Source organism: Balaenoptera physalus, assembly GCF_965194825.1.
Source record: "Balaenoptera physalus genome assembly, chromosome: 5".
NCBI lineage: Eukaryota > Metazoa > Chordata > Mammalia > Artiodactyla > Balaenopteridae > Balaenoptera > Balaenoptera physalus.
The window spans coordinates 14,687,234-14,713,103 of NC_138884.1; the positions used below are offsets into that span (position 1 = coordinate 14,687,234).

A 25,870-nucleotide genomic window follows, 5' to 3' on the forward strand; every position below is an offset into this window, starting at 1 on the left:
TGATAACTCATTGTAGTTTTGATTTGCATTTCTCTAATGATTAGTGATGTTGAGCATCCTTTCATGTGCTTGTTGGCAATCTCTATATCTTCTTTGGAAAAACGTCTGTTTACAACTTCTGCCCGTTAATGGATTGGGTTCTTTGTATTTTTGATATTGAGCTTCATGAGCTTCTTGTATATTTTGGAAATTAATCCTTTGTCTGTTGCTTCGTTTGCAAATATTTTCTCCTGTTCTGAGGGTTGTCTTTTCGTCTTGTTTATGGTTTCCTTTGCTGTGCAAAAGTTTTAAGTTTCATTAGGTCCCATTTGCTTATTTTTGCTTTTATTTCCATTTCTCTAGGGGTTGGATCAAAAAGGATCTTGCTGTGATTTATGTCATAGAATGTTCTGCCTATATTTTCACTAAGTGTTTCACTAAAACACTAAGAGTTTTATAGTGTCTGGCCTTACATTTAGGTCTTTAATCCATTTTGAGTTTATTTTTGTGTATGGTGGTAGGAAGTGTCCTAACTTCATTCTTTTACATGTAGCTGTCCAGTGTTCCCAGCACCACTTATTGAAGAGGCTGTCTTTTCTCCATTGTATATTCTTGCCTCCTTTATCAAAGATAAGGTGACCATATGTGCGTGGGATTATCTATGGGCTTTCTATCCTGTTCCATTGATCTATATTTCTGTTTTTGTGCCAGTACTATACTTTCTTGATTACTGTAGCTTTGTATTATAATCTGAAGTCCAGGAGCCTGATTTCTCCAGCTCCGTTTTTCTTTCTCAAGATTGCTTTGGATATTCGGGGTCTTTTGTGTTTCCATACAAATTGTGAAACTTTTTGTTCTAGTTCTGTGAAAAATGCCATTGGTAGTTTGAACAGAGATTGCATTGAATCTGTAGATTGCTTCGGATAGTATAGTCCTTTTCACGATGTTGATTCTTCCAATCCAAGAGCATGGTATATCTCTCCATCTGTTTGTATCATCTTTAATTTCTTTCATCAGTGTCTTATAGTTTTCTACATACAGATCTTTTGTCTCCTTAGGTAGGTTTTTTCCTAGGTATTTTATTCTTTTTGTTGCAATGGTAAATGGGAGTGTTTCCTTAATTTCTCTTTCAGATTTTTCATCATTAGTGTATAGGAATGCAAGAGATTACTGTGCATTCATTTTATATCCTGCTATTTTACCATATTCATTGATTAGCTCTAGTAGTTCTCTGGTAGCATCCTTAGGATTCACTACGTATAGTATCACGTTATCTGCAAACAGTAACAACATTACTTCTTCTTTTCCAATTTAGATTCCTTTTATTTCTTTTTCTTCTCTGAATGATGTAGCTAAAATTTCCAAAACTATGTTGAATAATAGTGGTGAGAATGGACATCCTCGTCTTTTCCTGATTTTAGAGGAAATGGTTTCAGTTTTTCGTCATTGAGAATGATGTTGGCTGTGGGTTTGTCATATATGGCCTTTATTATGTTGAGGTAAGTTCCCTCTATGCCTACTTTCTGGAGAGTTTTTGTCACAAATGGGTGTTGAATTTTGTCTAAAGCTATTTCTGCATCTATTGAGATGTTCATATGGTTTTTCTCCTTCAGTTTGTTAATATGGTGTATCACATTGAATGATTTGCATATATTGAAGAATGCTTGCATTCCTGGGTTAAACCCCACTTGATCATGGTGTATGATCCTTTTAACGTGCTGTTGGATTCTGTTTGCTAGTATTTTGTTGAGGATTTTTGTATCTATGTTCATCTGTGATATTGGTCTGTAGTTTTCTTTTTTTGTGACATCTTTGTCTGGTTTTGGTATCAGGGAGTTGGTGGCCTCGTAGAATGAGTTTGGGAGTGTTCCTCCCTCTGCAATATTTTGGAAGAGTTTGAGAAGGATATGTGTTAGCTCTTCTCTAAATGTTTGAGAGAATTCGCCTGTGAAGCCATCTGGTCCTGGACTTTTTCTTGTTGGAAGATATTTAATCACAGTTTCAATTTCAGTGCTTGTGATTGGTCTGTTTATATTTGCTATTCCTTCCTGGTTCAGTCTCCCAAGGTTGTGCTTTTCTAAGAATTTGTCCATTTCTTCCAGGTTGTTCATTTTATTGGCATATAGTTGCTTGTAGTAGTAGCTCATGATCCTTTGTATTTCTGCAGTGTCAGTTGTTACTTCTCCTTTTTCATTTCTAATTCTGTTGATTTGAGTCTTCTCCCTTTTTTGCTTGATGAGTCTGGCTAATGGTTTATCAATTTTGTTTATCTTCTCAAAGAACCAGCTTTTAGTTTTATTGATCTTTGCTATTATTTCCTTCATTTCTTTTTCATTTATTTCTGATCTGATCTTTATGATTTCTTTCCTTCTGCTAATTTTGGGGGTTTTTTTGTTCTTCTTTCTCTAATTGCTTTAGGTGTAAGTTTAGGTTGTTTATCTGAGATTTTTCTTGTTTCTTGAGGTAGGATTGTATAGCTATAAACTTCCCTCTTAGAACTGCTTTGCTGAATCCCATAGGTTTTTGGTCGTCGTGTTTTCGCTGTCATTTGTCTCTAGGTATTTTTTAATTTCCTCTTTGATTTCTTCAGTGATCTGTTGGTTATTTAGTAGTGGATTGTTCAGCTTCCATGTGTTTGTGTTTTTTACATTTTTTTTCCCTATAATTGATTTCTAGTCTCATAGCACTGTGGTTGGAAAAGATGCTTGATATGATTTCAATTTTCTTAGATTTACTGAGGCTTGATTTGTGACCCAAGATGTTATCTATCCTCAAGAATATTCCATGTGCACTTGAGAAGAATGTGTAATCTGCTGTTTTTGGATGGAATGTCCTATAAATATCAATTACATCTATCTGGTCTATTGTGTCATGTAAAGCTTGTGTTTCCTAATAAATTTTCTGTCTGGATGATCTGTCCATTGGTGTAAGTGAGGTGTTAAATGTCCCCCACTGTTATTGCATTACTGTCGGTTTCCTCTTTTATAGGTGTTAGCATTTGCCTTGTGTATTGAGGTGCTCCTATGTCGGGTCTCATTTGTTAATTTTTGTTTTTATTTTCATTACTCTAGGAGGTGGGTCAAAAAAGATCCTGCTGTGATTTATGTCAAAGAGTGTTCTGCCTATGTTTTCATCTAAGTGTAAGTATTCAGGTCTTAATCCTATCTTGGAAACTCTTGACAAAACAGTTTTTAAAAAAAAAATTGGTAAAGGTGCCAGGGATTGATGACAAAACACTTTTTAATACAAAGATTTTAAACATTTCATAGAATTGTGTTTTCACAAATTCCATATTGTCTCTTTCTGAAATGAAAACTTCAGATCAAGTTTACAAGGAGCCCATGTGCTGATCACCACATTTCAAGATTTGTAGAGAGGTTTCCTTATAAATCTCTCAGAAGGCTCAGTCAGTTTTAGAATCATGAGTATAGATGACATACTTCAATACTGACTATTGGGGAATGAGGCTTCCTTGAATCAAGGTAATACAAGAAGGTTGGAAGGAATTAGATTAGAACAATGACTTTCCATTTCTAACCCACTTGACAATAGGAGGTTTTGAAATTAAGTAAGGAGTCTATCAAACACTAACTTTTTTCAGAATAAATAAAATATCATACAGATATATGTATTAGTAATTCTCCAATTTATGTAGATGCTCTTAAAAGTAGTAAAATGTCCAAGTGTTGCTAAACTCATGGTGGTTCTTGCCACTGTCTGTTCATCAGTTACTTTCAAGTGGAATGTGCATTAGACCCATTACCAGAGTCTAGCAAGAGAAGGAGTTGGTCTGGCTGAAGGCAGAGATGCCCTGGGATGTCCAGAAATCTCTTAATTGAAGCAAATAGTCTCCACTTGATATTCTCCATTTATCAGTGAGAATTGTTATCCTCTCCTTCTACAGAAAGACATATCTTGATAAAAGCTGCAGAGGTAACTTCTCAGTCAAGTTGCAGATTGTTGGCTTTGTTGACTGGAAGCTCAGCTACCCATGGATAAGCTTCCCTCATGGTGATTATCTGTATGACTCAGATTCTAAATAGCCTTGCTTCAATCTATGTTGCAGCCTCTATCAACCTGTTGGGATACCCAGGTACTTCAGTTTGTACTAATGCCCATGTTGGTGTTTGCTTAAACTGTATTTGAAGACCATTGAAACCCCTGGATACAGGCTTTTCTGCAAGAGTAAATCTGTGTTGTCAACCGCTACTGTTGGGGCAAGTTTCCTTGAGTCTCTCCTGCTCTGGAGTATGGGTTTATTGCCGTCCTTGGATTTACTGTTCCAGCCAGTCAAGCACCATACAGAGTCATAAAATTCCAAGAATGAACACCCAGTGGAAATGTTATCTAAAAGATAATATAGTTATTCATTTAGGAAAATAAAGTCCTTTCTTTCTGGAGAGCTCCAACTTGTTTTTTGTTTCATTTGCCCTCTGCTTTAATTGAACTAACCATTCATCTTGAATATGTTAAGCTGTGACAGATTTTTTTTTCCAGACAGAGTGTTAATGAACCAAATTGTTTTAAATTTTCAACTATCTATATCGGTGACCTGAAAACTAAGGCACACAAAGACTTCTCATGCAGGATGTGAACATGGAAAGTTTTAAGGGAATCAATTTCCTTATTCTCAACTTTCATATGTACTTTTCCTTAAAACTGATCTGCCTCAAGGAGTCATGCCAATTTTCCTCTCCCACTTTCCCTTTCACAGTATAAAAGTGAGGTGAGTAGTTCAGCCATACTGAATTTTACTATGTACATTGTGCCAGGGTGTAAAAATCTCTGAGAGTGCCAAATATAAGAAAGGCTGAAAATATTGCTGTCAGTGAAGCCTTATTTGAGCAAAGCACCATAAATCCATGGTAGGACTTTATATATCCCTGATTTATACATATTTCTGTGAGTGGTGTTAGAAATAGAGGTTTTGGTCCATGCTGGAATGTTCTGAATTTAGATATATTGTAGAGTAGGAGTAGCTAGAGTGATGACTTTTTTTGTTTAATGATAATTTTTCTCTCCCCTAATTATAGGCAACAAAAGTAAATTTCATCTGAGGGACAGTGCGATGAGAACAAGCAAAGACAGCATCAGTAACGCCTACCAAAGGTGACAGTACATTATTTCATCCAGTCAGTGAATTCAGTTTCTTAAACTCTTCTCCTCCAATGATCTCGTGCTTCATCCTACTTTAGCCACTAACTTCCAGGATCATAGATTAGACCTTGCCATTTCCAGTAACTGCAACACCTCCACAGTCTCCCACCACCATACAAATTCACCCACCAATAAATGTAACCATATCCTCTGCTTTCCCAGCCGATAGTATAGATAACTATCATGCTATGGTGGAAAACCAATTCCGCCACTTGGGCATAGCTCCCACCCTCTCTCTCCCTAGTCAAGAACTGAGACTAGCAATTCCACCTCTTCTCACATAATCAATTTTTTACTATCTACCAAATTTCCTATCAGTATCCAAACATGCTGAGGTTTTCTTTTTCTATCTTTAAAATACCCTATTTTTAACCTCACTTACTCTGAAAACTACTATCCATTTTTTGCTCTCATTTCTAATAAGACTCCTCAAAAATTGTCTATACTTGCTTCCCCTGATTCCTTTTCTCCAATTCTCTCCTTAACCTATGAAATGCTACAAAGTTAGGCTTTCACCCAACATTACACCAAAAGTTTATTATAAAGTTCACTAATGACTTTCACAGTTATTAAATCCATTGATCATTTCTGCTTCATCTTCCTTGATCTACCGGTAGGATTTAATATAGTAATTGATTAATCTTTCTTCCTTGATATAAATTTTTCTCTTAGCTATATATCGCCTTGGTGTTCTTTCTCCCTCACTGGTCTCTCTTTCCCAGTCTCCTTTGTTTTTTCTTCCTCTTCACTCCAACCTCAAAATGTTGGTCCGCCATATGACCCAGTCCTTGATCCTTGATTGTTCTCAACACACACACCCTTTGTGATCTCATTCAACCTCATGGCCTTAAATAACATAGTCTATCATATTACCAATGACTCTCAATTGTACGTTGCTATCCCAGTCCTCTCTCTTGAACTTCAGGCTTATCTACAAACTTTATGTTGTGTATAGATATTTATTTACATCAAAAGCCCTGAGCCATCCTTTACTCCTTCCTTTCTTTCATGTTGCACATTCAGTGCATCTAGAAATCTTGTAACTCACCTTCCAAAAAGTCCATAATCAGACTTCTCACTAGCCTTTTCTGAGACACCATCCTTTCTCACTTGAATTGTTCAATACCCTCCTTAGAGGTCTCCCTACTTCTACCTTTGCTGCTATACAGTCTATTTTCAACAAAGTAACCACAATGATCCTTTAAAAATGTTTGTATCTTTATGAGATGATGGATGTTATCTAAACTTAATTGTGATAACCATTTCGTGAGGTATGTAAGTCAAATTATTTTGCGGTACACCTTAAACGTATACAGTGCTCTATGTCAATTATATCTCAGTAAAACTGGAAGAAAAAATGCAGTTCAGGTCATGTTATTCCTGTCTTAAAACCCTCCAGTGCCCTCTTCCTCCGTCTTACTCAGAGTTAAAACCAAAGTCCATATAATGGCTGCCAAGTTCCCTCAGGATCTGGCCTCCCATTGCCTCTCTGAATTCCTCTTTTACCTGTCCCTACTACTTACCATATTCCAGAAACGCCGACACCCTTGAACATGTCCAGCAAGCTCCCATATTAGGGTCTGTGCACAGGATTTCTCCTTTGTCTGGAGTGATCTTCCAATATCCCCCTTCCTTTTTTTTTTTTCTTTTGGCCATGCCACGTGGCTCACAGGATCTTAGTTCCACGACCAGGGATCAAACCTGTGCCCCCTGCAGTGGAAGTGTGGAGTCCTAACCACTGGACCGCCAGGGAATTCCTGACTTCTCCCCTCTTTTAATGCACTGCTCAAATCTTATTAATATTACAAACTTCCCAATGTATTCCCTTGCTTTTGCATTCCTGACCTCTGTTTTTCCTCTTCTACTTTTTTTTTTCCATAGCACACATCACCTTCAAACATACTATTTAATTTCTTTATTATGTTTATTATCTGTTTCTAAACTGTAAGCTCCTTGAAGGTAGGATCTTGGTTTTTGTTTACTGATGTACCCCAAAAACATAGAATAGCACCTGTCCATAGAAGATGCTCAAAAAAATATTTGTTGAATAAATGAATAGAAATCCTCTAGGGGCTATGCAAGCAAACAACTTTGAAAACCATTGATATGAATGATTTTCAATTTCATAAGGGAGCTGTAAGTTCAAATGAGACATGTCTAAATGAAAACCTTGTAACCTCAAATTATGGTTTCATTTTTAAAAATTTAACAGTGTTAAATTTGGAAACAGCTTTAAGTCATTTTGTGAAATGTAGGTCTGAATGAACACTAAGAGATACAGACTATTTTTCAACTCAGAGCAATGAGGTGATTGCTCTAATTCATGATCACTTTAAAATAGAGCATTCTCTGTAAGTCTGCCTTTGGAATAGAGAAGAGAACTTCCCTGGAAAGTTTCATATTCCATGGTTATATGTTTTTTAAAGACAAAAATCAGGAACTGATTTATTGCCTTGGTTTTAAAATGCTGATCTTTAGTATTTTTGGTTAACTGTAAATCCTGTCAGTAAGAGTCAATGCAGTGCCTGTCTTTCTACAAAAGAAAGGGACTCTTTAGAAATTATAAAGTAAAGAGTTTAATGCCTCTTCCTTCCAAATACCCCTTAGAAACTGTAGGTTTAAAAGTTCAACAACTCTTCCCTCCAAAGAGCTAAATTTAATCATTAGAAAATCAACTGGCAAACACCTTAGGAACAAAAGAAAAATAAGAAGCATGGCTTTGTGGAAAAATAGCCTGTGGGACCAATCTAGCTTTTCTGGAGACCAGAATGACAGAACTAGTTAGAATAGGTGTAATTTATCTTGACTTGAATAGGATCACTGTGGGAATGGAAATTATGACCCCAGAAAAATACACTCTGGCATGAACGTCAACTCCTCCTTTCAGTGATTTTTCTGTCAGACTATAGGCAAGCTTTCTGCACATACTGCTTTTTGTGGTTATGGTAAGAATTTCTTTGGCAACAGCTTGTAGCCACGGTTTGGTGGCACACAAGAGGAGTAAGATACTCTGACAAAACCCTGCTGCACAGCAGGCCAGCATACACCAAAGCCAAATGGCAAAAGCTCACAGTGAGCCATTTCTCATCTGTCCACAGAAGGCAAAGAAAATGATGCTTGAGGAACAAACTCGGTGCAGCAGCAAAGCAGATTAACACCCCCAAACAGAATATGTATGTGTGTTGCCCCCAAAGATTGCCTAGCTAATATTATTGTCCAATGGAAATATTTTCCTAGGGAAAAAATGAACAGTCCTCAAAGGTAACACTGACCTAGAAGCCAGATATTTTGTGGAGTTTATGTCTAATCTAGTTGGGTTTTTTTCATATTTTATTTGATGATCACATTAATGGAATATAGAGCATATAAATTAAAATCATAGGTAATTTCAAATTAGAATAAGATATTTGCCATGACAATAAGATATTTTGTCCCAGCCAGAAAAAAATGGAATTCAGTTTAAAGATTCATGTTCATAAAGTGATCCAAATACAGAAGAAAAAATACACTAAATTTAAGAATGTGTGGCGTAGCTAAAAAGAAGAGAGTAATCACAGAGAACACAGATAATGACATAGTAGAAATGCAGAATATTATTTAAAAGTGTATATGATACAGGATCTTAAGAACTTAGTTGTAACAGAGGAATGAAATTACTCTCAACTCTGGTACATACATTAAAGTGTCTTGTATACAACGTATTAGAGATAAGAAAAACTTTGAATTCCCAGGCATGAACTAAGATAATTCAGGGTTTGCAAATAGGTGATATGAGAACAGGTTAAATGAATGGGATCATTACCCAGAAGAAGGGAAGATTGTGGAATGACCTCAGCCTTCCAATTTATAAAGGAATATTAGGCAGAGGGTGACCAGCTGTTACCAATCTCCACTGAGGACTAAATCAGAGGAAATGGGTCTAATCTTCGGCTTGTGGGATTTTGGTTAAATATGAAGAATAGTTTCCTGACAGCAAAGGTTGTAAAGTACTGAACAAATTCCTGAGAGGCATTATAGAGTCTCCTTCCTTCAATATCTCTTAAGAATGTAAACTGCTTTACCATTTGCCAGCAATGAGAGCAGGGTAGAGCTGCAGAGAATACTCGAGAACTCAAAATCTTTTATGAGTCAAAACAATCAGATGTGATGTTTCCCCCCAAGCAGATTTTCATGTGTTTTTGCTGGGGGGAATTTTCGTTTTTATTTTGCTTTTTCAGAAGGGATGTCTTAGTAGTTGAGAATTTTACTGACTCCAGTACATTTTTCTACAGAAGGTAAAAACATTTCCCTCTTAGATCGCCACATCTACCAGAGGAGAGACAGCAGAAGCAAGAAGAACTACAATCCTGCAGCCTGTGGAACAAAAACCACATTCACAGAAAGATAGACAATATGAAAAGGCAGAGGGCTATAAACCACATGAAGGAACAAGATAAAACCCCAGAAAAACAACTAAATGAAGTGGAGATAGGCAACTTTCCAGAAAAAAGAATTCAGAATAATGATAGTGAAGATGATCCAGGACCTTGGAAAAACAATGGAGGCAAAGATCGAGAAGATGCAAGAAATGTTTAACAAAGACCTAGAAGAATTAAAGAACAAACAAACAGAGATGATCAATACAATAACTGAAATGAACACTACACTAGAAGGAATCAATAGCAGAATAATTGAGGCAGAAGAACGGATAAGTGACCTAGGAGACAGAATGGTGAAATTCACTACCGTGGAACAGAATAAAGAAAAAAGAATGAAAAGAAATGAAGACAGCCTAAGAGACCTCTGCGACAACATTAAACACAACAACATTCGCATTATAGGGGTCCCAGAAGGAGAAGAGAGAGAGAAATCACCCAAGAAAATATTTGAAGAGATTATACTCAAAAACTTCCCTAACATGGCAAAGGAAATAGCCACCCAAGTCCAGGAAGCGCAGCGAGTCCCATATAGGATAAACCCAAGGAAAAACGTGCCAAGACACATAGTAATCAAATTGGCAAAAAATAAAGACAAAGAAAAATTATTGAAAGCAGCAAGGGAAAAATGACAAATAACATACAAAGGAACTCCCATAATGTTAACAGCTGATTTCTCAGCAGAAACTCTACAAGCCAGAAGGGAGTGGCATGATATACTTAAAGTGATGAAAGGCAAGAACCTACAACCAAGATTACTTTACCCGGCAAGGACCTCATTCAGATTTGATAGAGAAATCAAAAGCTTTAGAGACAAGCAAAAGCTAAGAGAATTCAGCACCACCAAACCAGCTCTACAACAAATGCTAAAGGAACTTCTCTAAGTGGGAAACACAAGAGAAGAAAAGGACCTACAAAAACAAACCCAAAACAATTAAGAAAATGGTAATAGGAACATACATATCAATAATTACCTTAAACGTGAATGGATTAAATGCTCCAAGCAAAAGACATGGGCTCGCTGAATGGATACAAAAACAAGACCCATATATATGCTGTCTACAAGAGACCCACTTCAGACCTAGGGACACACAGACTGAGAGTGAGGGGATGGAAAAGGGTATTCTATGCAAATGGAAATCAAAAGAAAGCTGGAGTAGCAATACTCATATCAGATAAAATAGAATTTAAAATAAGGAATGTTACAAGAGACAAGGAAGGACACTACATAATGATCAATGGATCAATCCAAGAAGAAAATATAACAATTATAAATATATATATACCCAACATAGGAGCACCTCAACACATAAGGCAACTGCTAACAGCTATAAAAGAGGAAATAGACAGTAGCACAATAACACTGGGGGACTTTAACACCTCACTGACACCAATGGACAGATCATCCAAACAGAAAATTAATAAGGAAACACAAGCTTTAAATGACACAATAGACCAGATAGATGTAATTGATATTTATAGGACATTCCATCCAAAAACAGAAGATTACACTTGCTTCTCAAGTGCGCACGGAACATTCTCCAGGATAGATCACATCTTGGGTCACAAACCAAGCCTCAGTAAATCTAAGAAAATTGAAATCATATCAAGCATCTTTTGTGACCACAATGCTATGAGATTAGAAATCAATTACAGGGAAAAAAACCGTAAAAAACACAAACACGTGGGGGCTAAACAATACGTTACTAAATAACCAGGAGATCACTGAAGAAATCAAAGAGGAAATCAAAAAATACCTAGAGACAAATGACAATGAAAACACGATGACCCAAAACCTATGGGATGCAGCAAAAGCAGTTCTAAGAGGGAAGTTTATAGCAATACAAACCTACCTCAAGAAACAAGAAAAGTCTCAAGTAAACAATCTAACCGTACACCTAAAGGAACTAGAGAAAGAAGAACAAACAAAATCCAAAGTTAGTAGAAGAAAATAAATCATAAAAGATCAGAGCAGAAATAAATGAGATAGAAACAAAGAAAACAATAGCAAAGATCAATAAAACTAAAAGCTGGTTCTTTGAGAAGATAAACAAAATTGATAAACCATTAGCCAGACTCATCAAGAAACAGAGGGAGAGGACTCAAATCAATAAAATTAGAAATGAAAAAGGAGAAGTTACAACAGACACCTCAGAAATACAAAGCATCCTAAGAGACTGCTACAAGCAACTCTATGCCAATAAAACGGACAACCTGGAAGAAATGGACAAATTCTTAGAAAGGTATAACCTTCCAAGACTGAACCAGGAAGAAACAGAAAATATGAACAGACCAATCAGAAGTAATGAAATAGAAACTGTGATTAAAAATCTTCCAACAAACAAAAGTCCAGGGCCAGGTGGTTTCACAGGTGAATTCTATCAAACATTTAGAGAAGAGCTAACACCCATCCTTCTCAAACTCTTCCAAAAAATTGCAGAAGAAGGAACACTCCCAGACTCATTCTAGGAGGCCACCATCACCCTGATACCAAAACCAGACAAAAATACTACAAAAATTAGAAAATTACAGACCAATATCACTGATGAATATAGATGCAAAAATCCTCAACAAAATACTAGCAAACAGAATCCAACAACACATTAAAAGGATCATACACCATGATCAAGTGGGATTTATCCCAGGGATGCAAGGATTCTTCAATATGTGCAAATCAATCAATGTGATAAACCATATTAACAAATTGAAGAAGAAAAACCATATGATCATCTCAGTAGATGCAGAAAAAGCTGTTGAGAAAATTCAACAACCATTTATGATAAAAACTCTCCAGAAAGTGGGCATAGAGGGAACGTACCTCAACATAATAAAGGCCATATACAACAAACCCACAGCAAACATCATTCTCAATGGTGAAAAACTGAAAGCATTTCCTCTAAGATCAGGAACAAGACAATGATGTCCACTTTCACCACTATTATTCAACATAGTCTTGGAAGTCCTAGTCATGGCAATCAGAGAAGAAAAAGAAATAAAAGGAATACAAATTGGAAAAGAAGTAAAACTGTCACTGTTTGCAGGTGACACGATACTATACATAGAGAATCCTAAATTGCCACCAGAAAACTACTAGAGCAAATCAATGAACTTGGTAATGTTGCAGGAAAAAAAATTAATGCCACAGAAATCTCTTGCATTCCTATACACTAATGATGAAAAATCTTAAAGAGAAATTAAGGAAACACTCCCAGGTACCATTGCTACAAAAAAGAATAAAATACCTAGGAATAAACCTACCTAGGGAGACAAAAGACCTGTATGCAGAAAACTATAAGACACTGATGAAAGAAATTAAAGATGATACCAACAGATGGAGAGATGTAACATGTTCTTGGATTGGAAGAATCAATATTGTGAAAATGACTATACTACCCAAAGCAATCTACAGATTCAATGCAATCCCTATCAAATTACCAATGGCATTTTTTTACAGAACCAGAACAAAAATCTTAAAATATGTGTGGAGACACAAAAGACCCCGAATAGCCAAAGCGGTCTTGAGGGAAGAAAACGGAGCTGGAGGAATCAGACTCCCTGGCTTCAGACTATACTACAAAGTTACAGTCATCAAGACAATATGGTACTGGCACAAAAACAGAAACATAGATCAATGGAACAAGATAGAAAGCCCAGAGATAAACCCACACACATATGGTCAACTAATCTATGACAAAAGAGGCAGGGATATACAATGGAGAAAAGACAGTCTCTTCAATAAGTGGTGCTGGGAAAACTGGACAGCTACATGTAAAAGAATGAAATTAGAACACTCCCTAACACCATACACAAAAATAAACTCAAAATGGATTCGAGACCTATGTAAGACGGGACACTATAAAACTCTTAGAGGAAAACATAGGAAGAACACTGTTTGACATAAATCACAGCAAGATCTTTTTTGATCCACCTCCTAGAGTAATGGAAATAAAAACAAAAATAAACAAATGGGACCTAATGAAACTTCAAAGCTTTTGCACTGCAAAGGAAACAATAAACAAGACGAAAAGACAACCCTCAGAATGGCAGAAAATATTTGCAAACGAATCAATGGACAAAGGATTAATCTCTAAAATATATAAACAGCTCATGCAGCTCAATATTAAAAAAAAAACAACCCAATCCAAAAATGGGCAGAAGACCTAAATAGACATCTCTCCAAAGAAGACATACAGATGGCCAAGAAGCACATGAAAAGCTGCTCAACATCACTAATCATTAGAGAAATGCAAATCAAAACTACAATGAGGTATCAGCTCACACCAGTTAGAATGTGCATCATCAGGAAACCTACAAACAACAAATGCTGGAGAGGGTGTGGAGAAAAGGGAACCCTCTTGCACTGTTGGTGGGAATGTAAATTGATACAGCCACTATGGAGAACAGTATGGAGGTTCCTTAAAAAACTAAAAATAGAATTACCATATGACCCAGCAATCCCACTACTGGGCACATACCCAGAGAAAACCATAATTCAAAAAGATATATGCACCTCAATGTTCACTGCAGCACTATTTACAATAGCCAGGTCATGGAAGCAACCTAAATGCCCATCAACAGACGAATGGATAAAGAAGAAGTGGTACATATATACAATGGAATATTAGTCAGCCATAAAAAGGAACGAAATTGGGTCATTTGTAGAGACGTGGATGGACCTAGAGACTGTCATACAGAGTGAAGTAAGTGAGAAAGAGAAAAACAAATATCGTATATTAACGCATATATGTGGAACCTAGAAAAATGGTACAGATGAACCGGTTTGCATGGCAGAAATTGAGACACAGATGTAGAGAACAAACGTACGGACACCAAGGGGGGAAAGCCATGGGAGGGTGGGGGGGGGTGTGATGAACTGGGAGATTGGGATTGACATGTATACACTAATGTGTATAAAATTGATGACTAATAAGAACCTGCTGTATAAAAAAATACATAAAATAAAATTCAAAAATTTAAAAAACAAACAAACAAAAAAGAAAGGTAATGACAAAAATTATAAACATGAAAATCAGAACATTGCCTCTGGGAAAAAGGAAATTTGTTCACATATCCTTCGAGAGCTGGATAGTGTTCTATTTGTTTGGATGATTGGTGTGCACAGATGTTTATTTTATAATATATGTCAATATTTGCTGGACATGTGAGTAATATTCAAAGCCTTTCTTTCTGCCCTAGTTCCAGAAAATCAAGGTAAAACAATAGTTTCTTTTAATGTACTTGCCATTTTCTTCTCCTCTCACCTTTTTGACTATATTAATAAATAAAATTAAATTTTTAAAAAATACAAAAAATTTTTTTCAAGCCCAAGCCAACATCTCATTATAGATCTGGAGCTCATTTGAAATCTCCTTGAAAGAACTGTTGATTTATTTTAGTGTTTTAGTTGTTTGCTCCTTCATGGATATCCTCCTCTTCACTGGATAGTAAACAGCTTTCAGGTGGAAACTACTGAGGTATAAACAAAATAAGTAGAAATGGCAGAAAGCTTTCAGGTGGTAACTATTAAGATACAACTAGAATAAGTAGTAATGACAGGAACCTGGGTCCAAATCTTAGCTTGTACTCTCACAATTCGTATATTTGTTTCCTTTTTCCCTTTTTGACACAGAGCCGCCTGCTGGCAGTAGGGTGTTAGATAACCTTGAAACTATTTTACAATGCCATTCGATTCTAGCGCACAGGAAAAGGAAAGTCGATGAGGCTGTACCTCAAAGTGTTTTATACATTGTACTTATAGTAATACTGTTAATGATACTGAAAATGTTAATATTAAAATGTGCCATGTAGTTGAGGAAAGGGTATTTTCTTTTAAGCTGAGAAAGAGTAGATCAAATTGAAATGTTGATGAGAAATCCTCATTAAGAGTAGCGGTTGAAGACACAGGTGAAGAGGGAGAATCCGTTCTGTAAGGTTCTTGAAAGGCAAGAGAAGGATTCTTGGGCACGGAAAACTGGCCAAGACGAGAAAAGAGTACTCTCTTCCGATGCATCAGGTAAGAATGTTGGGAGAGAGGTGAGGGTTGGGAGGTAACCGGGAGTTGATAGTTTTGATATTACCTGAGCTGAAAGGGTCGATGGGATAACAGGCATTTAGGAGACTGAGAAATGTGAAATAGTTAAGCAAACAAGAAAGCAAGTTGCCTAGGAAAGCACACTAGGATTTCAGGGCCATGCTGAGAGCCCAGTTGAAGCTGGTGATCATAAATTTCTGGTGGTACTGATATGTCCTGTCTTGTGACATTTTCCCACAATTGTTCTGTTGTACATATAAATATATGGAAAAAGTAAAGAGTTGGATTACACTGGCAGGGTTTTGGCCAGATAGAAGAGATAAGACAGAGCAACGAGAGTTTATGGCATTGACAAAATTGTTCTTAAAATTATCGACCATGGAAAATAAACTGAATAGGAAGAAAATTAAACCTAGAGGGAAAGATATAGATATGGGGATTGGTCTTTTATTGGAGAGTCCAAAGAGGTCAAGGGATTACCAAGGTGGGAATAGCTGCAAAAGCAAGCCAGAAAGGTGAGAGATAGGGTTGCGATTGCTCAACGTCTACATCATTGATTTGGAAAATCAGTGATTTTGTTGATTAAAAAATCCAGAGTGTGACCATGGGAAGAGGTAGCTGAGGTGGAGTAGAAAAGGCCATAGAGATGAGGAGGGTAAGGAAATGAAAAGCCAGAGTATTGAAAGAACACTGTGGATATTGAAGCCATCTACAATGACGGCAGGAATTGGAACAGAGAGAAGACTGAGTCTGGTGCCACAGTGTTTGATGAACAACAGAAAGTCAAGTGATAGATGACACTGACAAAGAAAATGAGCTGGTCATAGAGGGCAAATGGCATAAGCCTCAGAGGAGTGGGGTTACTTTCTGTGAGACAGTGGGTGGATACAGTAATGATCTGGGAGATACAATGAGGAGCAGAAAGACTTCAGATCTAGCCTCTAGAGAGTAAAGTTTGTAAGGTTTGGAAGAATCTTACCCACGGCTCTGCTGGGCTGCTAGGGAGCCTCAGAGCTGCAATCAGTCAGGTGGAGACAATGCTTGGAGAAGAGTAGTTTGTGTCGATGACAGAGCAGCAGTTTCAGGGCTGCATAATCGGAGAGGTGGGAGGTGGGGATGGAATGGAGGGCAGATAATTTTCCACCAATAGTCTGCTTAGTGTCCGCATCTTTCCTGAAGGAGTTTCTCAAACTGAAGAACTAAGTTGAGGCTATTTCTATTAAACATTTACCGTTGCTGAAATAAGAATGTATTGCTCTCTAGAAACTAGTTAGTTCATGTGAAACATACAGCAAGTCCGGACTTCAGTTTCCTTATTATAAAATGAACATAATTATTACCCCACAGATTTGCAATGGAATTTAATTTTGTATATATGCACACACACACGTACAATATCATTAAAAATAATTGACACTGTTTGCAGAACTAATGCATACAATGGACTATAAAATGAATAGAAAAAATCAGGGCAAGAAAAAGTAGGATAGTAAGATGAAGGCAAGGATGAAGTTAATTACTGGAAATCTTAGGTTCTTACTCAAATGCTGGAGTTTAGCCACAAAATTCCTCGATTTCCTAGAACTAAATATGATGAATTCAAAATTCAGTGTCCATGAGATTTTAAATATTCTGGTTGATTAGTTCAAGTACATCTTTTCCTAGCACTGGGGATTCAAATATCTCTCACAGGATCTCATTAAGCAGAATTCTCATGTAGTTAGAATTTTAAACAATATCCCAACAATCAATGCCATAACAGTAAAACTTTTGTATATTGTGTTACCATTATATGAGAATTTATGCCTCGAAATCAAGTTGCTGCCACCACCTAAAGAGAAATACCTTGTTTATGGAACTCAAGCCTTTGGAGTAGCTTTCTTCAATTGTGAGCGAATGATTTTTAGCTTTTTTATAAAAATAACTCTTTAACTTTGAGAAGAAAAGAAATACATGTAAAAGAATTAGGGGGTGTGGATTGAGGGAGAGAGAAGCGCACAACACAGTAAGTTAAACAATTCCTCATATGAGATTTAAATTTTTTAAAAAACTCGTTGTTATTTAAAACTAGGATGTATCCTTCCCAAATCGCATTACATATATAATCTCGTTTAGTCCTCTAGTGAATGCCTGCAGGGATCACATGAATATTGCCTACAGCTGATTCTCTATCTCTGCTCTCCTGCACATCTGTCACTTCAACCTGAATTGTCTGCTGTTGTTGAGTGTTTGCCTGAGCAGAAATTATACCACGCCAGGAGAGCAGACTGGCTTATGATATTAGATCTCCTTTTCCAGTACCATTTTCTTAATCAGGTTCCTTTGATGCTCAGTTCAGCACCCACCCATCTGCCTCTTTCTGATGTGGTAACAGACCAGCTTCTGAAGTAAGAGAGCAGGGAAACTGTATGATACATTGGTGTGTCTGTGTGTGTGCGTGCTCGTGTTCTGTGTGTATGTGTCTACATTGTAGCATGCTGTCTAGCACATAGGAAGGAGGAGCTCAAGATAGTAAATAAGTGAATTTTAATTTTTAAAGAAATAGAAGTGGTTAAAAACATTTTATTCCTGGTTTAAGAAAAGGCCTGCATAAATATCTTTGCTGCTTTCTAATTACACATAAAATTATTGTATATAAAAATCTACTGGCTTTCATCCAAATTATGCTCTCTTATGGCTACCTAGAAAATCTTAGAGGCATATATACTGGGTTGGCCAAAAAAGTTCGTTCAGGTTTTTCCATAAGATGTTACAAAAACCCGAACAAACTTTTTGGCTGATGCAATAGAAGCATCACCACAATTGAATTTATAGAAATGCTGACCTAGATTGTTATTAGGAAAAAACTTGTCTGAGAATCAGAAGATTTTGGTTCTAATGAAACTTTATCTCACTTAATATTTCTGAATCTGTCTCCTTATCTATAAAATGGAACTTACAATATATTGCTTACTTTTATCAATAGAGTTGTTAAAATCAAAGCACAAAAAATAATTTGCAAGCTCTGATATGAAACATAAATAAAAGGCATTAGGAGAAAAAGCAGTGCTAATAATGCATTTTCAAAAGCACTTGTCTTTAAGAAGTTAAAAGTTACTTCACTAGCAGAAAAAGATGAAACATAAATTCACTGTAATTAACAACATAAAATGGAATAAAGAAATCAAGAAAATATAAACAGACCTAAAATACTAGAAATTGTTTCAATTATATCTGTCTACTACCTACTTAGGACTTACATTCATGCAACAAATATTTATGCAGCTACTATTTGAAACTCCAGTGATGTTTGTAGTTTGCCTGTCATACCTACAAACAAAAGTTTTATACAGACATGGTTAAAGAAACATATTACAACAATGTGGCTGCATGGGGTCCAAATCTTGATCTTCGTCAAACCGTAAAATGCCTTTGTTCAATGCATTGCATTAGTTATTCAGTCCTGTAGTTTGTGGTTAGTAACAAGATAAATATAAATCATTATTAGACTCCTGCACTTACAGCTTTTGGATCACGTTGTGACGCTTATAGTTAGCGTCATATAACATTTCTTCAGTGATATGAGTTCCCAGTTATACTTCATTATGAAGGTTTAGACATTAAAACCTTCCATTCTTAAACTTAGGTTTTAAAAAATTCCTTTATGATATCTAAATATCAAAATGCTCTCCGTATGTTCACTAAGATTTAGTCTGGAAAATATATTAAACAGTAATATTATTTTGAATAACAATGGATAATACATTTATTCTCTTTTCCAAAATGTTATTTAGGTTCATGCTTTGAACAAAGATTTTTGGTATTAAAACAGTAAGGATTTTGGCCTTACAATAGTATTTCACATCATTTAAAACCTACAGTTTCCCTTTTTGATTTAGGCTACAGTTGGAGAGAAGAAACTATAAAACAGAAAACTATTGAAGTTTAGTTTTCTCATATTACTAGAAAAACATGAAGCATATAATTCTAACTTTGGGTATATTATATAGTAAGTCCCCTACATATGAACGAGTTCTGTTCCAAGAGCGCCTTAGTAATAAGTCCAATTTGTTCCTAAGTCCAGCAAAGTTAGCCTAGGTACCAAACACAATCGGCTATATAGTACTGTACTATAATAGGTTTATAATACTTTTCGCACAAATAATACATAAAAAACAAACACAAAAAATAAAGAAAACATTTAAAATCTTACCTTGAAAAATACAGTAGTACAGTACAACAGCTGGCATACAGGGGCTGGCATCGAGTGAACAGGCAAGAAGAGTTACTAACTAAAGGAGGGAGAGGAGGTGGGAGATGGTAGAGCTGAAGGATAATCAGCAATAGGAGAGGGAGGGCAAGATATCTTTTCGTCTCACTCCACTCTCTCAATTATTTTCACTTTTGTTTCCATCGTTATCGTTTGGCCCTTCTTAGCAGTACCAGCTACATCACCACTGCTTTTACGTTTGCTTCCAGACATCCTGGGCTTGAAATAATGATACTGTAGTACTGTACTCTATACAGTACTGTACAGTAAAGTACACAAAAGCACAACCACCTGTAGAGGATGCATGCATGTGATAATGTACGCCAGACACATGAACTAACTTACGTGATTGGACATGTGAACGTACGTTCGCATCTTTGAAAGTTCGCAACTTGAAGGTTCATATATAGGGGACTTACTGTACTCTATTTTCAGAAACTTGGTATTATTTTTATAAGTTAAATAATCTCAATGATCTATCACATATATACATAAACACAGACACACACATATATCAAAGTAATAGAGTTTCAATCCACAGCATTCACATTTTCCTATTCCACAATAACTCTCAAAATAGCTGAATGATTTTGACTAAATGTAATACACTTTTCATGACTATAACTATAATCAAAAAGGCAGAAAATAACAGTTGTTGGTGAAAATGTGGATAATCTTGCTCTTGCATTGCTGGCAGGAATGTAAAATGGTAAAGCTACGTTGGAAAACACTGTCAATTTATGACTCAGAAATCCTACTCTCATGTACCTACCTAAGATAAATAAAAACGCATTTCCACACAAAGATTTGTGTACAAAAAAAAAAATAGATATAAAGTTTAATTTGTGTTTCTCTGCCATTTGGAACAAAATCAGTCATAAAAATATTCAAGCAGCTATGTTTTCTATGACCATAAAGATGGAGCTGACATCTGCTGAGCCTTACCAGGCATACCCAATATTACATGTAACATTTTGGACAGAAGGCACAGAAATAACATTTCCTCATATTCCAGGCACTGACTTTTCCCTTTAATGATGATCTTCTTGTTCCTAAAAGCCAAGCTTGATCAGGAGATGTGCTGACTTAGCTGTCTCTGGTCTACACCCTGTTATCTGTCCTATAGCTTTGATGACTAATTCCAGTCATCTAGTTTGAGGTTGGCAATGGACAAAATTATTCTTTTGAATACATCAGGGCATTTTTAAGGAATATTTTGCATCTAATCCATCATTCTCCTGGAACCGATGAAGATACAGATGTTTTAAGTATGCCTTTAAATAGATTTATTTTTTCAAGACACTGACATATTTCTTTTTGGGGAGTTTTCTCACTAAATAAAATCATGAGTACTCTTTTTATTTGCAAAACAAGTGTTGCATTTCAATGAAGTACAAGTAAATAAAACTTTACATGTAAATTGAAGCAACGTATTTTTCTCATTATCCCTCTCAAAGTTAATGGCTTGGTTTCTCCCTCAAAATTTAAAACTTTTGTAGAAAGTCTAATCAAAGAGAAGTGGCAGTAAAAAATTTGAAAAGATTTAGTAAAACAGCAAGAAGATGATACAGACTCTACTTAGTGAGTTCTTTGTGGAATTAGATGAGCATAAATAAGATACAAGAAAGGTTGCACTGCTGGCGCAGTGGTTAAGAATCCGCCTGCCAATGCAGCGGACACGGGTTTGAGGCCTCGTTCGGGAAGATCCCACATGCTGCGGAGGAACTAAGCCCGTGAGTCACAACTACTGAGCCTGCGCTCTAGAGCCCGTGAGCCATAATTATTGAGCCCCCATGCCACAGCTACTGAAGCCCATGCGCCTACAGCCCGTGCTCTGCAACAAGAGAAGCCACCGCAATGAGAAGCCCACGCAGCGCAACAAAGAGTAGCCCCTGCTCACCGCAACTGGAGAAAGCCCGTGCACAGCAACGAAGACCCAACACAGCCAAAAAATAAATAAATTAATTAATTATTTTAGAAAGGCTGTACATTTGCTTCATTAAATTATGCTAAAGTGATTAGTAATTTTTATTTCTTCCTGCTCTATTTATAGGGAAAGTCACTCATTTTTCATATATTTATATTTCAAAACATGGAAAATCTGCATTACTAGAATATTATCTAGTAAAGTTAAGAAATTTATGGGCAAACAAAAATATCTTAAAAGTTAAAATCACATGAAAAAATTTGTTAAATGAAGACTCTTTGAAAATATATACTAAATTTAAACAAAAATACAAAAGATTGTTATTGAAATATTTTAATATAGTTTTGCAAGAAATGAGTAATTTTCAGAAACATCTATTCCTTCAGATTATAAAATTGGTGCATGTTTATTGCAGAAAATTTAGAAAGAAAGAAAATGTAAATCTACCATAACATCCCACCTCCCAGATATAATCACAGTTAATATATTGGCATTTCTTTCTAGCCCTTTTTAATATGTGTGTGTGTGTGTGTGTGTGTGTGTGTGTGTGTGTGTGTGTGTGTGTGTGTACACAAAAAAGGGAACATTTTGCATTTAGTTTTATGTCCTGCTTTCTTCACTTTATGTTATACAGCCACATTTTTTCCCCATTACATTAAAAAGTGTCTAAAACATAGTGAATTAGTGCTCAATAACATCTCATGTTATTTTTTGTTACTGTTACCTATCTATAATAGACTTTTCAAACTAGTTTTTGACCCTGGAAACTTGCTGAAATCAAATCTTTTTTTTAAAATTTATTTAATTTATTTTTATTTTTGGCTGTGTTGTGTCTTCATTGTTGTACATAGGCTTTCTCCAGTTGTGGCAAGCGGGGGCTACTCTTCATTGCCGTGCACGGGCTTCTCATTGCAGTGGCTTCTCTTGTTGCGGAGCACAGGCTCTAAGCGCGTGGGCTTCAGTAGTTGTGGCTCGTGGGCTCTAGAGCGCAGGCTCGGTAGTTGTGGCACACGGGCTTAATTGCTCCTCAGCATGTGGGATCTTCCCGGATCAGGGCTCGAACCCGTGTCCCCTGCATTGCCAGGCAATTCTTAACCACTGCGCCGCCAGGGAAGCCCCTGTAATGAAAGCTTAAATGGAAGGAAGGAAGGGAGGGAGGGAGAGAGGGAGGGAGGGAGGGAGGAAGGGAAGAAGGAAGGAAATCTACAAAGTAAAGCTGTTATGTTTGGGGGAGATGAAATATCCTCACATTTATCCTCCCTCTGGGCAGCTTCTGCAGGGGTTCCCTGAAACACAGTTTGAAAATCATTTAGTATTCTAACCTTTATCTAACAAATACAAATTAACCTTCTGAATCAATATCATCACTGTGTTCAGACTGCTGTGTAAATCACAGAACCTCAATCAACAGCAGTGCAATCAGCAGACATCAACATCAGAAACTGATGAGAAGTTAACAAGTACCTAAGAATTAGAACTCAGCTGGTGTTTTTAACAAGCATGTCTATATCCACTTATCATTCGGCTTTAGTAATGTTGAATACCTATTTTAGTGTTAATATTTATTGTTTCACAAGCTGAACTATCCACAGTACCAAAAATGTGTAGAGATAAATGTATATAATCTTAAGAATAGCATCTTATTTGTTTGCAGTTTACAAGGCCCCTTAAATAATAATTTTTTTAATTCCCTGATTTCAGTCACACTTGTATCCAAGGATTCTGTAACTAAGAGAATGTATAATTGGGTAGAGAAGGCAAGTGTCTGATATTAACAACAACTTAAAGTAAATGAGTACTGGATCCCCATATTGGGTATTCATTAAGATTTATGTCAAAATGTTCCTACATTTGTAATCAAAGTTTTGAAAGAGTATATTTGTAAAAGTGATAAAATTCTATTCAAGGTAACTATTAGAGCAAAATACTAATAACTTTGCAAGAAAAATTTTAAGAATCTGTCCATTTATATACCTGTAAATCTAACTGATTTCTGTGATACACTACAAAGTGCTGTGAACAGACTAATTTTTTTGGCAGTTTCTTTTCTTCATTTATTTATGCATTTTAAAATAAAAACCAGAAGCAGTTCTCTCAAGGTTACTTGAGATGCCGCCTCCTGGGCTTGAAGTCCTAGAAATTCCTGCTGAATAAAACATAACTCTCAACTCTTAGGTTGTGAATAATTTTTTAGTCAACAGTTACGGCAGCCAACGAAGGGACCTCTCCTTTGCCTTAACTCTACGAGGATATGGAGCCTTTGTACCAAGCAGAGGCCTCTTGTGCCCATCCACGTCCTCGGGGAGTCCAGGTGAATTTGGGTGACTCTCTCCTGGTTCTAGGATCTCCCATTATTTGTTGATGATCCTAAGTTTTATTCTGTGGAGTAATAGGTTATCCTTGAAACTTAGTTTCAAGAAGAGGTACCTGGGTTATCCTTAGTGGAAGGACTGGAAAGATTTTGCTCAGTTTAGACACTGAGTGGGTTATCCTCATTGAAAGGCACTGGGAAGACTTGGTTTAGATAACAGAGGATTGGATAAAGAAGATGTGGTACATATATACAATGGAATATTAGTCAGCCATAAAAAAGAACAAAATAATGTCATTTGCAGCAACATGGATGGACCTAGAGACTGTCATACTTGAGTGAAGTAAGTCAGACAGAGAAAGACAATTATCATATGATATCACTTATATATGGAAGTTAAAAAAGGGTGCAAATGAACTTATCTACAAAACAGAAATAGAGTTACAGATGTAGAAAACAAACTTATGGTTACCAGAGGGCAAGGGAGGGAGGGATAAATTGGGAGATTGGGATTGACATATACACACTACTATATATAAAATAGATGACTAATAGAGACCTACTGTATAGCACAAGGAACTCTACTCAATATTCTGTTATGGCCTATATGGGAAAAGAATCTAAAAAACAGTGGATATATGTATATGTATAACTGATTCACTTTGCTGTACACCTGAAACTAACACAACATTGTAAATCAACTATACTCCAACAAAAATTAAATTAGAAAAAGAAAAAAATATAAAATAAAAACCGTATATAGTTAAGCTGTACAACATGATGATTTGATGTACAAATACATAGTGAAATGATTACTACAGTCAAGTTAATTAACATATCATCTCCTTACATAGTTACTATTTTTGTGAGATGAGTTCACCTAAAATCTACTCTCTTAGCATATTTCCAGCGTTCAATACAGTATTATTAAGTTTAGTCATCATGCCTGTACATTAACGTCTAGACTTATTCATCCAACGTAACTGCAACTTTGTACCCTTTGACCAACATCTTCCCACTTGCCCCACCTCTTCCCCTCCCTGCCAGACCCTGGTAACCACTATTTGACTCTCTGTTTCTATGAGTTCAACATTTTTTTTTTTTTACATTCCATATATAAGTGAGATTATACAGTATTTGCTTTTCTCTGTCTGGCTTATTTCACTTAGCATAATGTCCTCCAGGTTTATACATGTTTTCACAAAAGGCAGGATTTACTTCTTTCTCATGGCTGAATAACATGCCATTGTATTTATATACCACATCTTCTTTATCCATTCACCCATCAATGGACACTTGGGTTTTTTCTATATCTTGGCTAGTGTGAATAATGCTGCAATGAACATAGGAATACAGATATCTCTTCAAGATCATGATTTCATTTCCTTTGGTTATATACTCAGAAGCGAGATCGCTGGGTCATATGGCAGTTCTTGTTTTAATTTTTTGAGCAGTCTCTATACTGTTGTCCATAATGACTGTACCAATTTACATTTCCACCGACAGTATACAAGGATTCCCTTTTCTTTACATCCTTGCCACCATTTGCTATCTCTTGTCTTTCTGATACTAGACATCCTAACAGAAGTGAGGTGATATCTCATTGTAGTTTTGAATTGCATTTCCTGATGATTAGAGATGTTGAGCACCTTTTCATATATCTCTTGGCCATTTGCATGTCTTCCTTTGAGAAGTGTCTATCTAAGTCTGTTGCCCATTTTTTAATCAAGTTATTTGTCTTCTTGCTATTGAGTTGTTTGAGTTCTTTACATATTTTGGATATTAACCCCTTAACAAATGT

At 36.2% G+C, this 25,870-nt stretch overlaps 2 protein-coding genes across 10 annotated transcripts in view; one reads left to right on the plus strand and one right to left on the minus strand.

The window, feature by feature from the left end:
- Positions 1-25,870, minus strand: part of HPGDS (hematopoietic prostaglandin D synthase) — a 159,037-nt gene that overhangs the window by 69,838 nt on the left and 63,329 nt on the right. For 5 of the 9 annotated variants that reach the window (XM_082461877.1, XM_082461869.1, XM_082461861.1 and 2 more), the window contains exons 2-3: positions 23,008-23,044; positions 19,775-19,853 (exon numbers count right to left, since the gene is read on the minus strand). The exons of 2 other annotated variants lie outside the window; for them this stretch is intronic. In XM_082461877.1, coding sequence (XP_082318003.1) covers positions 19,775-19,825 — 51 coding nt within the window. In that variant the 5' untranslated portion in view covers positions 19,826-19,853; positions 23,008-23,044. Of the gene's footprint in view, positions 1-16,561; positions 16,756-19,774; positions 19,854-23,007; positions 23,045-25,870 lie in introns of those variants that run through there. 2 more of the 9 variants (XM_082461875.1, XM_082461870.1) reach the window with 2 other exon arrangements.
- LOC309660802 (uncharacterized protein) lies at positions 3,080-9,711 on the plus strand (the record flags this gene model as incomplete). The annotated part of the gene is made up of 3 exons (XM_082461930.1): positions 3,080-3,119; positions 5,013-5,088; positions 9,432-9,711. Exons 1-3 carry the CDS (start codon positions 3,083-3,085, stop codon positions 9,709-9,711), a joined length of 393 nt encoding a protein of 130 aa, XP_082318056.1. The 5' UTR covers positions 3,080-3,082.